Here is a 17,438-nt window from a genome sequence, read left to right as displayed (position 1 = left end):
ATTGAAAGACCAAACTGAGAATGGAAATAGGCAAGCAACTTGAATAACTGCAAAGATTAGGAGAAAAAAAAAAATACTCCGGGCATTAAAGACACAAAAATAGGAGGGGATTTGCAAAGGATCTGCTGCTTGCTATACCTTGTCACAGATGCTAATGGGGAGTCCAATAAGCTTTGGGCATCTCACTTGCAGAATTAGTTTGCAAAATGCGTTTGACTCACTTGTTCAGTGCTGCCTTTGTGAAAAGAGCAGAATTCCTTGAACAGAGCACGAGCTGAGCAGCGCTGGGACCAGGAGGGTATTTTGCCTGTGAACAGCAGTGCACTGATAAGCAGAGATATGGCAGGCCTTAACCTTTCCCTGGAGCAAAACCTGACCCCTGATGACAGCTGCCAAGAGATTCGAAGATGTCGATTCGGCATCTGTCTGGGAATTGGTGGTCTGCTGGAATACTTGTGGCTCCACAGCACAATCCTATGAATGTCTGCAAAGGTTTCCAGGGAAAGAAGGGGCAGACGGTGATGCCTGTAGCTGAATGTCAGTGCTTTCACCCTGCTGTTGCAAAAGGCAATGTCTTGTACTGCTTCACTAGTATCTGAGATGGGCACAACTCCCTAGCTCCTTGTTCAGATGTAGCTTACTCCAGATGTGCACTGCTATCATTAGGGATCCTTGGGACCCATCCACCCCAGCAATCCATCCCCTACTACGTAAAAAGGTCAGACTAACTCACCGTTGCCTGCCATGCTGCAGCTATTTCTGTATAAAACCACGGCTGGCCGTAGCAGATTCCGCTTCTGAACTCCCTCAGCTTCTGGGTAGAAAGTATGGTGCTCTGTTTTTGTGAAATAGCAGTTACAGAGCATGAGGGCCATCCTTCTGGCAGTGTTTTCCTAACTCGGGAAGTCTGCCTTCCCTCAAAGGAAGGCGCAGAATGCTTCTGGGAGCCTCCGTCCCTGAATAGTCTGCACCATCTGCTGGAATAAGAGAAGGACTGACTCACTAACCATGAATTTCAGGGACGCGGGAGACTTTGGGGAATAAAAAGTACTGGCTCAAACCTGCAATTACACATTTCTAGTCGTCTAAAAGGGGAAAAATGGCTAAAGATAATGCCTACCCCTGTAACCAATGCAGTGACACGCACCCTTCAAAAAGAGGGTGTAATTATGGGGCCGTATAATTCTAACGAGTAAACCCACAAGAATCCATCCCTACTATATGGGCATAGCTCTAGCCCACAGGAACATTTTAGCTCACTTACTTGTACAGATTCATTCCTAACGTTCAGAAATACCACCCCATGCCTTAGGTAAGTCTTGCTTTGGATAATACAACCTCAGCACTAACTTCCCTAAATTCCACTCTGTTGCACTGCAACCTGTGCAAAATTTGAAGCACAAGTCTTCCTTTTCATGCCTCTGCCCTCCACTTCCCCCTCTTCTATAAAGTTTTTTCCCCTTGTTCTCAGATTCCTGAACAGCAGTAGTTCTTACTCCCTATTTTCCTTCTTTCTGCCATCCCTCCTCCTCCAAGGTATTCTTGTCAAACTCTTAATTTCACCGTATTTGTCAGTACAGCAGCACTCCATGGCTGTGCTTTGCCGAACAAATGAGCAGTTACACCTACCTTAAGATTCTTTTCACTCCACTGACTCTGCAAAAGAGGCAGCTTGTAAAATGCAAAGTAATATTAATGTCTCCGCTCAGGAACTTCCACTTCGCTTTGCTAACCTTTCATTTTGACTGAGCTCTGTTCTGAAGAGACACGACTAGCACTGGGCGTCTGCTCTATAACTCATCCGCACCGCTGGCTGAGAATATCAAATAAGTCTGAATAACTTTAATATGAGATGTATTTTTTTTTCCCCTTACTAAAGCAAATTCATATGAACGTCATCAGAACTTACTTCCACAGCACTGCTCGGAGAACATACTGTCTTGAGCTCCAAACAAATCAACAGGAAAATATTTCCATTGATATCACAGAACTGATTTAATCCCTTGCATCTATTCGGATGAGTATTATACACCATTTCAGGGATATGCTCTACCTGCAGGAATAAAGCTTGATTTAGCCTATAATAACATTCTGTACAACTGCCACTCCAATTTAAACGGTTTAAACCCAAGCCTTTATTTAAACAGATGAGCTTTCATTTGACAATACAGATAAGATATAAAAAACTTCTCTAGGAGTCCTTCCATAAAGGGCATTTTAATATCATATTTGTACGAAAGAAGTTACCAAATGAGACAAAAACCATCAGATCTCCCCAGCTAACACCCTCATTTTTGAGGGGATAGTGGAAGACTATTAAGTACAAACATCTTCCTGCAGATGACTTCTCACAGAACAAGCTGAGAAACAGCTGAGAGCAGAGCTGTTGCTCTTCGTGTTATAGGGTTACCTTTGAAGCACCGACTAATCACAAAGCAATGCTCCCTGATTTGCTTTTTCTGCTTGCAGAAACAGCTGCCAATGCTTCTCCAAAACCGTCCTTTCCTATTATCTGAGGGATTGTATAAGTCCAGTGCAAGCAGGCATGAGTAATTCCTCATTACCTGTTTGCAGCAAGGCTGGCAGCCCCAAAAGATGTCTCAATAAAAACCTAAACTGTGGGCACTGATATTATTGGCCACAGTTTACTTCCAGCATTTCCAAGTAGACAAACAGCTGGAGTGGCTCGGGCCAGCTACGTGTCAGTTCAGCCCAGTATTCTGTCTCTCCCAGTAACAAATGACTGGGGGAAAAAAAAAAATCAGAAAACCACTAAGAACGTGTAAGTAGGGACAGAGAAAAACAACTGCTCTCGTTGCATCTCTCAGCTGCTCAGTTCGATATTATATCTGACCACTGTCAGCATTCAGTGGACTTGTCTTCCACTATTTTTTTTTTTAAATCCATGTCTTCCATCTTCTGTAATATCTAGTTACTGTAAGTTTTACAACTTAATACTTCTGGAAAACACACTGGTGTTTTAAATAGGCAGATACTGATGAGTGTTCCCCATGGCTCTTCTACTATGAAAAATAACAATTACCCTCTGCCCCTTCCTTTCTCCAGACCACTTATTGTTCTATAAGGTCCGACAACGTTCTCTTCATTCTTTTTTTCCTTTTTTTGGCCAAAAAAACTTCCAGCCACTTACGTTAATAACTTGTTAACTAGTAACTATCAATGGATAGAACCACTTCTGAATATCTTCCCCTTAACTGCTTTAAACTGGATCCTGCTTCCACTTTAGCAGCCTCTCCATTAAATCTTCAAACACCGCTGCAATAACGGTACCTCTGAGATGGGAGAAAGTCTCTCATGTGACATGGGGCAGAACTGAGGGGATAAAAGGCTTGCTCAAACGCCGCAGGGAAGAACAAGGTTGAACGTTTGGCTGGGTCCTGTTTTAGCCGCTGGACTGCCCTTATCACAGAACGCACATTGGCTTTGGAGGCGAGGGTTCACAAGCGCGCACAGCCCAGCCAGAGGATCACAGCAAGAGAAAATTGGAGCAGAGCACTTTAAGAGCACCCTGGGAAGCTGTAACCTGAAGCCAGCCGAAGGCTGGGCTGGGGAGGCAGCAAAAAGCAGATGTGGCTGCGTTGAGCTCACACTGGCCCCGGCTCGCACCCGCTGGGAAGCTGCTGCAGCGGCGGCCGAGAGGAGCCCGAGGTAAGGGGCAGCTCGGGCTGCTGGCGCTGCCCCGTGTTGGCAGCCAGCGGCCAGGGGTGTGAAGGGTGCAGGGGTGATGCTGGGGAGCTCTTGGGGAACGGAAAATAAACGGTGCTGCTGCAGGTGTGAAAAGGCGCGACGCCCACCAGGTAGGTGAGCGATGGCAGCGAGGGTTGGCAGCCAGCAGCATCCCAGGGCACCTCTTTGCCACCGGGGTTGATGTGTGCTTGGTGACAGGGGAATTTTTTCCCCTTTTCTGCCTTTCTGGTACCTGTGCTGCAGCTGGGAAGAGGCTTTTTCTTTGCAATGGTAGCAATTTTGGCGATAGGCAACTCCTCGAGGGCTGGTGGTCGCAGGATGCCTCGGAAGTGGTGCTGTGGGATGGAGCAGTCACAGAGAGGTCTGAGCTCGTGGGTGCTGTTTCGTAGGAGCCCTAAAATCAGAAGCATTCATAAACGATCTGAGACTTGTACCACTATAGATGGAAAGCAAAACGTTTCACTTTGCACCTGCAGGCCTTCACAAACAGGCAGCTCCAAGGCACAGAGTTCCTCCTCAGCTCATTTCTCAAGTTTCTTCCTGCATCTTCCCGACTGTAACATCACACGCTGCATGCTGTTGCTCCTTCTCTTCTTTTTAAAAGCCAGCTACAGATTTTAATAGCATGCCTGAAAACATCCAACACCTTTTCTCCAACCAAGTTCTTCCCTCTCTGCATTTTTGGCTGCGGACTAAAGGCCACGCAAATAGAATCCAGATGTTCAGGCCAATTCAAATGCAAAAGGCTTTGTCTTTCTAAAATGGAAATTGCTTTTTGGCAAAGTTTGAGAAATATGAAGCTGGTGACAGTACTGGCAAAAACAATGTAAATCTGCAAAACCAATCTCCGCTCCTATACTCCCAGGAGCTCAGTATAGTTGGAAGCAGGGATCGTGCTGAACCTCTTTTTTTTTCAGAGAAAAGGTTACACTCCATGGAAAACCATCTCCAAAGTAGACTGGGCCAAACCTCTTCTGCTCAGCATGCGAGAACACTGCTTGCTTGGTGCAGGCATCCCCATAAAGCCCTAGCCATGCCCTAGCTTTGCTTAGATGAACGCAGGGCTTGTCATCTCTTTTTCAGCATGGTGCCTATTCATTTTAAAGCTCTGCAATGCTACAAGCAATCCCAGCATCATATCCACTGTCATACCACCAAACGTGGTTTGTTGCAGTGCAGTAAGTCCTCTTGATAAGCATTTCCTGCCCCAGAATATCTCATCTACTCAGCAGCTGGGATAGCAGGAGGTCACAGGATGCGAGTGCACGGGGAAAAGAGGTACCACTTTTATGTTATGCTGCCTAAACATACATGAGGACTTCAAACCTCCACCGTGACACCATTCTCTCCAAGACAGAAATACCTCCAGAAGAAAAGGGTTTGGGGAGGAAAGGGAAACAGTGAGCTGTCTTTCACTGAAGGAAAACCTCTGCCAGAACAGACTGGGTCCTGAACTCTGGCTATCGTAGCCACGTGGCTTTAAGTTGTATTTCTACCAGCAGGCATGTTTCCTTTAGAGCTGCACTTAATCTGAAACACATGTTATTTCTCTTACTTCGCTGGATGCTTGGATCACAGGGGTTAGTTAAATACAACCCTCTTCCTTTAATTTCTGGGAATCTATATAAATATTGCCTCAGACCAGCCACAGTGGCGTCTGTACTCAGGGGCATGACACTTCTGCAGTAGCTCTGGTTTACCCGCAGTGAAAGCCTGGGTTACACACTGCCCTTTGGACCAGACAGATCTGTCTGGAAGGGCCACATATGCCAATGCTGGAGTGATTAAAATCGGGTTCCACAGAAGGAAGCTTATCGGCTTTGGAAAGTTTGGTACTTTTCTCCCACCTCTATTAAAAATATGGAATAAGCCAAGCTCCGTCTCTAGATCTGGCCCAGCATTAGGTGTTTACTCCCAGCCCTTTTCCTCTCTGTCTTCTAAGAAAGATCTTCTATTGGTCTGTTATCAAACTGAAAATAAGAAGCAAAGGATTCAGTATAGCCTTCCAAGTACATGCAGACACAAGAAACATGGTAAATTAGTGCCTGAGGCAGAAAACTTGTTTACCAGAGCAGTAGACAGAAAATTCTCTTCTGCCCCATTCAACAACGTGAATTTGCTACCTTTTATAAACGCTGATGTATTGAATTTTTAGTCTAAAACTCAGAGGATGTGATTTAGTGCCTTCCTTGACCATGGCACTCAGTAGCTGCCAGCACCAGTGTGGTTTGGGCCACACACATCTGCTTTTGTGTTCAGACACACCCAGGCATGTGTGTTTGCCCAATTTTGAAGTCACTGGAGCCAGGCTGGCTGAATACTTAGAGCAAGCTAGAGAAGAAGAAAACCCAGCTACGGTCAGGTGTGTGCTTCACAATCAAGAACAAGCAGCAGCATGTCACTGCAGTGCCTGTCACAACCGGGTACAGCAACCAGCAGCAGCAGAGATGTATTTTTCTCAGTTGCTCAAACCATCATGTTCTTATTCTGTAGGTTCAGGCATGCAGATTCCAGTGGTTCTCCTTTTCCTGGGTCTTTTAACTGTCCCAAGCAGATCCCAGAACTCGGCTACTGGGCAGGTAAGTAGAAGACAACAGCAGAGAGTGAGAGCCATACTTGGAGCAGGTAATTTAATTTTAGAAAGTCTTACAAAAGGATTAAATGCTACCCTCCTAAGTTACCAGGTTTTTATTTAGCAACATAATGAGACTAACTCCTGCTTTACGTAGATAAAACCAAAGCAGTTACAGTCATCTCCTGACGTGAGGCAGATCCAGGGGATTCCAACCTGAGCACTGCCTTCAGCTTTATTGGGACACGTTAAAGTGAAATCACTATTCCTACACGCTATCAGGAAGATTAAGCCAATGCTTCTGCAGATCACAGGAGAGTGTCTGCAGACTGCCTGCCTTGGAAATGCTTACGATTACACCTGCCCTTGTAAAGTGCAAGTCTAAACAAAGTGCTCCCTGTGCTTGCTAGAACTCTGCCACCACTGATGGAGCTAATGCTGGCGAGGTCGAGGAGGAAGATCCATTCTATAAAAGCCCTGTAAACAAGCTGGCAGCTGCAGTCTCCAACTTTGGCTATGACCTGTACCGTCAGCAATCTAGCCGGACAGCCACTGCCAATGTGCTACTGTCTCCGTTCAGCCTGGCTACGGCACTCTCTGGTCTCTCACTCGGTGAGTTCCTGCCCCCTTTTTTCACGTGCTGTTTGACTTGCCGGGCCTTCCTTCATGCTGTTGTCCTTGTTGTTGGCAGGGGCTGGAGAACGAACAGAAGATGTGATTTCTCGTGCTCTCTTCTATGATCTACTTAACAAAGCTGAGGTCCACAACACCTACAAGGACCTCCTGGCCAGTGTGATTGGACCAGAGAAGAGCCTGAAAAGCGCCTCCCGTATCGTCTTGGAGAAAAGTACAAGTCCTTCTTTGCCTCTATCAAAATTTACCTGTATAAACTAGCAGCAGGTAGAAAACACTGAACAAATAGCACCACCATAACAGCCTTGGCTCTCACATACTGAGAAGCCACAACAGTGTGGAATACATTCCTGCTCCAGATAAAGCCTGGAATGTTTGTGTACATATAAGTAAATGAAAAGACCAGACATGCACCAAGAGGTAGTGGTGAGAGAGCAACTAGCATGCACAAGACCTAGAAGAAACTTGCTGCAAGGATTTTGCCTTCACTCTAGGTTTCCTGGCAGATGCTGCTAACTACCAAGAACCACAAATCACATTTTCCTATTTGTGACAGCATTCAGCCAGTTTTCTTTGTTTAATTCATTGCAGAAATATTTGAGATATCTGCTTTCAGCATGCAGCGAACATCTGCTGAGAAAGCTAAGAGCTATCCTTTGGAACATGCTAGCTCCCAGAATCCAATAGGCTGAGTAAGCTACGCTCATATAGAAAAAGCTGGAGGAAAAAAAAAAAAGACAGACTGATTGATGTAGGAATAGCTGCGTCCAATCCTTCTTTTGTTATCTCTCATCTTTACTTCTCAGAGAGAGTTATTCCATACCCTAGCACGGTTGGCTACGGGATTGGATCAGTTTCCTCCGCTCATTCTTTTTCAAAGCAGGTTTCAGGATACACGCAGCCACAGATCTGTTTTATGAGAGAACTGCTGCTGGGCTTTGGATTGCAGTTTGCAGCCTTGAAATTGTTTTGATAAGGGAGCTAACTGCAATATTGATCTTTTTGTTCCCCAGGACTGAGGGTGAAGTCTGCTTTTCACAGCCAACTCGAGAAGTCCTACAAAATGCGTCTGAGGGCATTAAGTGGCAATGCCCAATTAGACCTTCAAGAAATCAACAACTGGGTACGGCAGCAGACAAAGGGGAGGATCCTGCGGTTTATGAAAGACATGCCCACAGATGTCAGCATTCTCCTTGCTGGGGCTGCTTACTTCAAGGGTAAGAACGCTGCATAGTCTGTTACAGAGAAGGACTATTAAGTACATGTTAGAAGAGATGTGAGGGAATGATCTCACTGCCAATAGCACAAACAGACTGCCAGGGATGAATATAAGAAGAGAACGTCTGAGCACGTGTTTAATAAACCAGAAAAAAAAAAAGCATGCTACCTAAACAGAAGTAGTCCTCAAGAGAGGAATTATTGCTTCTGGGAAGCTGAATCTTGACCTGTTTGCAGTAACGAAGCAGAGGAGAAAGTGTAAGGTAGTAAAACTCAATGGCAGAGACAAAATATTAACATTTAGAGAAGGCAGAGGTTAAAAACTGCACTGAGCCTTAGTACCACTGTAGAGGGCATGGAGGGAGATGCTGGAAATCTGTTCTAGAACGTGCTCCAAGCCAGCACCTACAGAATCCAGTGTCCTGGAGAATTATCGCTTAGAGACAAGGAGCAAAACAAAGGTGGGGAGAGAAGTGCTTTATGTGCACAGACACAATTGTTACCCTTCAAAATAGTTTTGTAATTGCATAAGTGGACATCAGCTTCCCAACAGTTACTCCACCCATGAGCTGGCTTGATTTATTTATTTTTTTTAATTTCTCATTTAGCCAATTCTGAGCTGAAAAGGAGGGGCCTAAAAGTGGCAGTAAATCAATAGGTCCTATCAGTCTGTTTCCATCTCTACTACCACTCCTTTACGTCTCAACTTTTAAAGCACAAATATATAAAGCATATATAAAGCACAAGATTACTCAGCCACAGACACAAGTCCAGTTTCATATGCTATTATTCCAGAAAATCTTCCCTTTTATCTTTAAAAAAAAATAGGGACTTGGGGAACCAAGTTTGACACCAAGAAGACCACTCTGCAGGACTTCCATCTGGATGAGGACAGAACCGTGAAGGTGTCCATGATGTCAGACCCCAAGGCCATACTGCGATATGGTTTTGACTCAGAGCTCAACTGCAAGGTCAGACAGCAAATATTGCACAAGATCTAAACCTACTGAGGAACAGGCTCAGCTACACTTACCTGTTAACCTATTCCAGAAGACAGCCTCGTTCCACCCATCAGGCTAGTTCTGCAATCCCTGTTTTCAAAGGCAGCATGCTTATCTTTGGAATATTTTTCTTTTACATTGGCCGTGACACAAGCAGTCCCGAGCTTAAATAATGTGCAGATCCTACTAGCCTGTATTGCTCTACTTAAAGTTGGGTGAGAGGGGCAGAACACAGAGCTTTTCGATCTCTACTTCCTTCAACAAATCTGTCACTGTAGAAAGAGCTCAAAGAAGGTGTCCCAGCTGGGAATCCCCCAAAGCAGTACCGTAGTTCACTACAGAACTCAACAAGTGAAAAAGAACTCCTGCCATCTACTAGCTGAAAGGGGGAAGCAGAGGGTTGATGAAAACCTGGGCACAAGGAAGGTCAGGGAGCATCATGTCCAATAAAAGCAACCAGATAAGGAAACAAAACGTTAACTGGAAAGGCTGACCAGGCAGTCAAGGGTTCAGGTCTGGGATGGGTACAGGGAGGGTAAAACTTTCTCCTGTGGGTATGGCACTTTCTTATTTGTACCTGGCCTTCCAGATTGCCCAGCTGCCACTGACAGAAGGAGTCAGCGCCATGTTCTTCCTGCCTACGAAGGTGACCCAGAATATGACTCTGATTGAGGAAAGCCTCACTTCTGAGTTTGTCCACGACGTAGACAGGGAGCTGAAGACAGTCCACGCGGTGCTAAGCTTGCCCAAACTAAAGCTGAACTACGAAGAGGCACTTGACAGCACTCTAAAGGAGACAAGTACGTACATCATACTCTCTCTATAGACTGCCAGGTCTGAAAGCAGGAGGCAAGTTGCTTCCTGCTCACAGAAAATATGATGCTGGTGGGTTATTAGCTTGGCCCTGTTCTCAGTCTGCACAGATTTCACCAACAGCTAAACCACCTCAGTTCAGGACTCCTCGACTTTTTAATCGTATCTTTCCATCAAGCTCATACACTGTTTATGAGATGCAGAGAAGCACAGTACAAGCAGATCTAAACTTCTTCTCCCTGTTGCCCCCATTAAACTCTGCCTGAACAGCTATGTGATGCCCTCCCAGATCACAGCATTAGCAGTACTGCTCCTCCATCTGACATCTATGCCTTTAGTTAATGGAATTTTCTTTCTTTTCTCCAGGGCTCCAATCACTTTTCACATCACCTGATTTTACCAAGATCTCTGCCAAACCCATTAAGCTGTCTCATGTGCAACACAAGGCAATTCTGGAGCTTAACGAAGATGGGGAAAAATCCACACCAAATCCTGGGGTGAATGCTGCTCGTCTGACCTTCCCCATAGAATATCACGTGGACAGACCTTTCCTTCTTGTGCTGCGAGATGATACCACTGGAACCCTCCTCTTCATTGGAAAGATCCTGGACCCCAGGAGTGTTTAGATCCGTTCACAGTAATTGGCAATGGTAGGGCTCAAATGGAAAGGGTGGTATTGGGAGGGATACTCGCTCCCTGCTCTGCTGCACAAAGACACAACTTGCAAATTTTATGCCTTTATGCTGCAATAAAAGAGCTTTTGCTATTAATCTCCACAACCCCAGTACTCTTCCTTGAAGGACTCTCCTGTCTACATCATAGGTTTTCACATTCCCATTTTCCCTAGACTGAGCCCCAGTGCAGTTCTGTCCTATATGCAAACATCGGTCTAGTATATACTGGATTTTCTCCTATCCCATTTTCATTTACTTGTCATGCTGACAAGAAAGCATGTCAATTGTATTAGAAGTAAAAGGCAACGTGGTCTGGATGACTGCGTGTTCATGACCAGCAGAGTACCACATGTGGGAGACTCACATCTCTAGAAACACTCTTGTAAGCATCTCAAGCATTTGCTTCAAAACCACATGCAGAAACTCTACAGCAGCATCTATTTCCACCATAGCACACACAGACCCCTCAGGTTAGAACCGGTTATTTTATTTACAACAGTCTCACTAAAGAGCATTTCAGATTTCACTCAAGTTGTTGTTACGCACAATTTTCCAGCTTGTACTACACGACTGCCTTACCACACAAAACTTAGCTTTGATGAAAGATCACATTGCAGCTTCCTTTGATAGGGAAATTAAGTCCTCTGAAGAATGCTTCTGGGAAGCTCTAACAGACAGGTCTTCATCTCTCGTAGTTCCCGGATCTGAGTGCTCTGAGGACCACAGTGCACTGTCAAAATCTTCTCTGCTCTTTGAATTGTGCTCAGAGCTTCCGAAACTGCAAATCTGAAATAGGAAGTGAGTAAGAAGAGAGCATATAAAATACTTAACTCAGCTCCCTTGGCTTGCACAACCTTCAACCCTTCCCCCAAAAAACCTAAGCCTGTTCACGGGTATAGATCCTACCTTCCACTGCCTTTCAATACCAGGCAGATAGCATGCACTTCAGCTGCAGAGGGAGGATGGGTTAAAAAAAAGAAATGAAAGGGGATGGAAAAAAACTAAAACATTATCTCTGAGTATATGTATGCACTGCTTCCTCACTGCAGCTCCCGCTAAAATTCAGAGAGTTAAAGGGAGGCATTGTTAAAAGACATGCAGTAGTCTGGGGACTTGCTTGTCAGAAGAGGGCCAAAACAGAGCAAGGAGATTTTATTTCCTTGTTTGGAAAGATGTCAGCAACATTTTACTACTGTGTAAACATCAAGGGTGACTACTTATTGGAATAAAACAATAGGATGGGGAGAAATTGAGCCAGGGCATAGAAAAGAATAGGCAGGCACAAAGCAAAGAAATGGGTCCAAAGAGAGGCATAAAGGACAAGCAAACCCCATTAGGATTAATAAACTTGCACTTGAGTAGTGTACAACTCTTGTAGCCGTGCCTAGGGTCCTTCAAGGTGCCAAGGACTGCCTGCCATGTGTCAGACACACAGGAGTTGTGCAGGGAAGGGAGAGAGAATGAAAGCAACTTTACCCATTGAAGAGAATTTGTGCCAGTTTGAAGAGTTCATGACCCATTTCTACACTTGAAGGCCCGTGATGCATTTCCACAATCTGAATGCTCCTCTCCAGGTGTCTGGCTGCTTCCTGCCACTTTCCTGACAGAAAAAAAAAATCACCATGAATAAATACTGTTTAGAGTCACAGTCATCCAGAGTTTGACAGCATTATGCAAAGCATGAACTATGTACACAGCATTCTTGAGAGGTTGCTGTCCTCTGAACCAGGACAAGAAAACCAGAAGAAAGTGAGATCACACTGTTCACTGACAGATGGGAACACAGTTTCGGCTAAAGCAGTCTTTCTGAGAGCTCTACTTCCAAAACTAGAGAAATGCAGTAGGGGAAAAGTAAAAAGACTAGTGAGGGAAAATGCTTGTCTTGTTAAATTCAAAGTTCAGAAAACTAAAGACAATCTTGAGTGAGAAGACAATGCCATACCAAGAGTAGCATAGATCTGTGCCAGATGATCCTCCATCTCTCCCATCAACAAATGGTCCGGTGACAAGAAGTTTCTAGCATCCATCTGACACTTTAGGAGCATTTTGATAGCCTCATCTATAAAACAGGATATAAAGTTCATCTTGCTGGCCAGTCTCCGGATTGCCATGGTCCATGAAATGAAACCAGTCCACTCTCATCTCTGCATCTTACACAACCAGAGCTGGATTTGGTTCAGATTCAACATCTACTTCCCCTGCAACCCTGCTTACTTCAATGCAGGGCTGGCCAGACTCGCTCCAGGAAAGTGAGGCCTGAGAATGCAAACTCCAAAGTTATCCCGAGTTCTTTTAGTCACTATGGAACAACGTGTGACTTAGATTAACACCCAGATCAGGAGTATAAAAAACCCTAACGCTCAAGTCCCCAGGGACACCAGGCTTCGTGCCAGAGGGCCTCAACTACGTAAGCAACAGTGCCATCTCATGGCCAGAACCATGCCTCCTGATGTGTACTCATGAGCTGCTGACCTTAAAGCAGAAAGCTGAGCCTTACCAGCCTTGCTGTCTCTTAGCAGTTCTAATGCTTGCTTGATTTGTCGCTGAAGGTCTCGTAAATGCCGTGACAGGCTCTCCCTGCTGACTGAGCGTGCACAAGCTTCATTTGAACAACAAAGCACGTCTTCCCCCTGTGGAAATCATCCCTGTGATCATTCCTGCTCACATTCAACTCAAAGCTTACTTTCCATATCCGTATCTCTGTATTACACTACAGAGGTGCTAAACGTAGCTGAAGATCTAAGTGACTTAGTTGTAAACTACTGTTAACTTTTTTCTCTCCTAAATATCTGCCTCCACCCAGTATTATTTCCCCCTGATATTACAAGGTTCCTTCTGCAAGTTCTAAGGGATTTTAACTTCCTGTTAAGGGTAGTATTTTCCCTATAATACTGGAAGATTGACAAGCAAGAACTTTGCAAGGAAGCTGCTCAGAACAGTGAGATATTGCCTTGACTCTGCAGGGACTTTTAGCTTCAAAGCAGAGGTCATGGACACAGTCTTTAAATCCTGCCATTCCCAGAGACCCAAACATTACACATCCTGATCATGTTAAACAGTCATAATTACAGAGGAACTACCTGCATTGAAGCCTGGCAGCTAGGACAGCAGAATGAGTTTCTCATGGACACCACACTCTTGTTGTCAGACTCTAACTCCTCAAGGCACGCCTGACAGCGGCACTCAAAGAAATACTGACTGAGAAGCTGTTGTCTCTCAGCAACCTTCATTCTACATCGGTGAGGCCCTGCAAAAAGATAATAGTAAAGGTAGAAAGCACTGAACAAGTACATTAGCTTAAAATCTACCTTTGTTAAAACAGAGACTAAACGAACATCTTTTGGGGAGTACAAAACTGGAGACTGTGAAAGCATGATAGCAAGCTCAAGAGGTAAACACTTGGTTTAATATCTTTGATAACGGCTCACACATAAAGACTCTAGCAACATTATACTGGGAATGATGATATTATTAGCTATCAGTCAGCACGCCAAGTAGAGGTGAAAGGATGTCTGTGTCTTGAGACAGAGAGTTAACGCTTACCATAGCAATGGAAAATCTCCTGGCCGCTTGAGATTGGCTGTGAGGCCCTGACAGTGGCAGCTGTCCCACTAAATGACACACTGATATTGGGGCTGCACGAATGGTTCAGAAGGCTGAGGACAGGGAAGAAGGCTGTTGCCAGGCGCACAGGTTTCCTATTTACAACAGCACCATCTCCAGACCCTAAAGAAAGAGGGAAAAGAAGTATGTTAAGAACGAATTCTCTGTGACCCATCACAAATTGGCCACTAGAAAGATTCTTTCCCTAGAAAGATTCCTTTAGTAGAAACATTTCTGGTATATTACTACAATAAAAAGTAGCTAAATATCATCTATGTATGTACCAAAGAACAGGCTGGCCTGGGACAGGATGTTAATTTTAAGCAAGTCGTTCCCACCTGCAACAGGAGCTTTCTACAACTCTTTGCTTCACACGAACCAGATGAACAAGTATAACAAAGAAGAGCTTAAAAGTTTTTCTTACCCAACTCCTGCATTACAGTGATCGCTTGTGCATTGCATTGCAGCTGCAACACATGCCTCAGCATTGCTTCTGCCATAATCTGCAGCTCTGGAGACAGCTCATCAGATGTTTTTTCACATGCCTTCGGTCCGTATCCCTTCTCAGATGATTCCCGATTCAGAACAGCAGCCTCCAGACTGGCTTCTTGCAGCTTTCTGCATATAGCCACTACACTCAGCATGCAGAGGAACTTGTGTTCAGGGCTATGCTTCTCAGCATGTGGCAAGAGGTTGAACACAGCTCGGTAAGAACTCTGGTACTGGCCATTATCATTACAACCAGGGATAGCTCTGGTTCCAGTTCTCGTATCTAGTGCCTCACTGGGATGTTTACATCTTGCCTTGGCGTTAGGAAGATCTTCATCATCATGGGACTGCTCCACCAGCCTGCTAACCTCTGAAAATCCTGCCAGTAGAACAGTCCTTAAAGCAACATGGCAGAAGACCCCTAACGTGAGGAGCAGCCCTCCCAAGGAGCACTCTGTCCTGTGGTATTGCTCCCACGCCGTATCTGCACAGTTTTGACTGCAGTACTTCGCATAACTGCACCCACGGCAAGGCACAGAGGCTAAAAGCTGCTTCAGACAGCGGTGGCAGTAAAGATCTGCGTTAGTGACTTGAGCATCCCACACCATTTCACTGCTGTCCTGCAGCAGGCGGCTCTCCCCTTCTTCTGGGCAGAGCACGCTTACAAAGGCCTCATCTTTCAACAGGTTCTGTCCCGGCAGGATGTCCTGTGAGGCCACCAAGTGACGCCCTTTCTCTGCATTGAACTTCAAGCTCAAAGATGAGGACGCACCCGAAATACTGTCATTCTCTTCCCAGATCTCTGACTCTCTTTGAGCATCACCACATGCTTCTCGTGCAGGCTCTGGACAGCTCTCTCCCTCACGTACTTTAAGCTTCAATTGATTTAACTTTTTCAGCAGCGTCTGGTGTTCAGGACCAGTCATAATCCCATCCACAGCAATTTTATTCTCCACTGCAGCGAGGGCGTCTGCAGCATCCTGCACCCTCCCCAGGCACAGCAGGCATTCCACTTTCCGCAGCAAGACCTTGGGCAGCAGTCTGTCCGGATAGCCATGACTCTGAGCCCTGGCAATATCTTCCAAGCAAACCTAGAAACAAAGATAAGGCCTTTTAAACGTACTTGAAAACCACGTTTGCTTTTACTCCATGGAAGATTCATCGCTTTTTAATAAGACCAAATTTTTAATTGGCAAATTTCCCATTCATAGCCAATCTGCGGCCAGATAAAGGCTCCTAAGAGCATAAGAAGGAAATCACGAAAGTAATGATGGAAGCTTTGAGCACAGCTTCAGCAGCTCACCTGATCCACAGCCTCTTGTTTAACAACCAGTTGTTACCATGGCTTTTACAGAAGCAGCCCCTGAGGCCCCCTGTGCAGGCATTACAGGGCAACACCTCAGATGCTGCTTGGGCTCTTCTTTGCCCTGTTTCCCCCTGCACACACAGACCTGCTCCAGGATGCTCAGGAACCCCTCGGTGCGCCCCAAAACCTCTTACCTCAAAGTGGCCGAGGTGGAAGAGGGCTGCAGAGCGGTTGGCGAAGCACAGGGACACCTCGGGGCTGCCGGGGAGCTCGTGGGACGCTGCCTGGGGAGGAGAACGGAGGGTGCTGCCTCACAGGGGGGCACCACGGGGTGTGCCTCACAGGGGGCACCCTCAGCGGGACCCTCCTCACCCGAATCCCACCTCATGGGGAACCCCCAAAGATGGGGGGAGGACCCTTCAAACACCAGGGGGAGATTCCCTACACAGTGGGGTGAGGGGATCCCAAATACCAGGGGGGGACACAATGACGTGAGGGAACCCCAAACACCGGGGACGTGAGGGGACCCCAAACACTGGGGGGGACACAGCAGGGATGTGAGGGGACCCCAAATACCCGGGGGGGGGGACAACAGTGGAGACGTGCGGGGACCAGGGACATGAGGGGGCCCCAAACACCGAGGGGGGACAGAGATGATGCGAGGGGACCCCAAACGCTGGGGGGGGACGACGGGGGGACGTGAGGGGACCTCAAATACCGGGGGGCAGAGGGCGGTGTGAGGGGACCCCAAACACCAGGGGGGGACGGAACGTGAGGGGGCCCCAAATACCAGGGGGGCGGGGATGGGACGCGAGGGGACCCCAAATACCGGGGGGGAGGACAGTGGGGACGTGACAGGACTCCAAATACTGAGGGGGGACGGAACGTGAGGGGACCCCAAATACCAGAGGGTGGAGGGGGGCATGAGGGGACCCCAAATACTGGGGAGGGGGACCCCAAACACCGTGAGGGGGGGACCCCACGAGCCCCGTACCTGCGAGTAGAGCAGCGCAGCATCCCCATAGCACCCGCGGCCGAACCGCCGGTTCCCCTCCTGCCGGTACCAGCGAGCGGCCGCGGGCTCCTTGCCAGTGCTCGCCCTGAGGCACAGCCGCTGCAGGGCCGCCGCCTCCTCCGCTCCCGGCCTGCCGGGACAACGCGGGGAGGGCTCAGCACCGTACGGCACGGCCTATCCCGGTCCCTCCAGCCCCGGGGCTCACCTGAGGAGGCCGCAGCCCAACCGCAGCGCCTCGCCCAGCGGCGCCACCTCCAGCCGTTCCCTCAGCACCGGCCCTAGCGCTGCCCGGCACCGCGCGGCGCAGCGCCGCCATTCCTCCACCGGCAGCGCCATAGGGAGGCACCGGCACCGCCGCTTAATGGCGGCGCCCAGCGGAGAACTACAGGAGCGCTTCCGCCGTACA

The 17,438-nt window shown here is 47.0% G+C and overlaps 2 protein-coding genes across 5 annotated transcripts; one reads left to right on the top strand and one right to left on the bottom strand.

Moving 5' to 3' along the window:
- Nucleotides 1–1,970: 1,970 nt before the first annotated feature.
- SMYD4 (SET and MYND domain containing 4) lies at nt 1,971–17,430 on the bottom strand. Of its 4 annotated transcripts, XR_011088892.1 has the most exons (12): nt 17,238–17,430; nt 17,012–17,162; nt 16,212–16,301; nt 14,647–15,802; nt 14,163–14,345; nt 13,700–13,866; nt 13,117–13,249; nt 12,562–12,678; nt 12,096–12,219; nt 11,199–11,405; nt 3,941–4,102; nt 1,971–2,053 (listed from the first exon to the last, which is right to left on the bottom strand). XR_011088892.1 is itself a non-coding variant. In XM_068655659.1 (10 exons), the coding sequence occupies exons 1-10, from the start codon at nt 17,366–17,368 to the stop codon at nt 11,255–11,257; spliced, it is 2,403 nt and encodes an 800-aa protein (XP_068511760.1). In that variant the 5' UTR covers nt 17,369–17,429; the 3' UTR covers nt 11,086–11,254. The 4 variants fall into 4 exon arrangements, 2 of the variants coding, with proteins under 2 accessions (XP_068511760.1, XP_068511761.1); XR_011088891.1 differs by having other exon boundaries at nt 1,971–4,102; XM_068655659.1 differs by lacking the exons at nt 1,971–2,053; nt 3,941–4,102 and having other exon boundaries at nt 11,086–11,405; nt 17,238–17,429.
- On the top strand, nt 3,530–10,724 carry SERPINF1 (serpin family F member 1). The gene is made up of 8 exons (XM_068655667.1): nt 3,530–3,669; nt 6,202–6,287; nt 6,691–6,892; nt 6,972–7,127; nt 7,927–8,130; nt 8,960–9,102; nt 9,722–9,932; nt 10,312–10,724. Exons 2-8 carry the CDS (start codon nt 6,210–6,212, stop codon nt 10,569–10,571), a joined length of 1,254 nt encoding a protein of 417 aa, XP_068511768.1. The 5' UTR covers nt 3,530–3,669; nt 6,202–6,209; the 3' UTR covers nt 10,572–10,724.
- Nucleotides 17,431–17,438: the final 8 nt, after the last annotated feature.

This window comes from Anas acuta, chromosome 19 (genome assembly GCF_963932015.1).
Source record: "Anas acuta chromosome 19, bAnaAcu1.1, whole genome shotgun sequence".
In the NCBI taxonomy this organism is placed as follows: Eukaryota; Metazoa; Chordata; class Aves; order Anseriformes; family Anatidae; genus Anas; species Anas acuta.
Note: the sequence above shows the minus strand (reverse complement) of the source record. Positions and strands in the feature narration are given on the sequence as shown.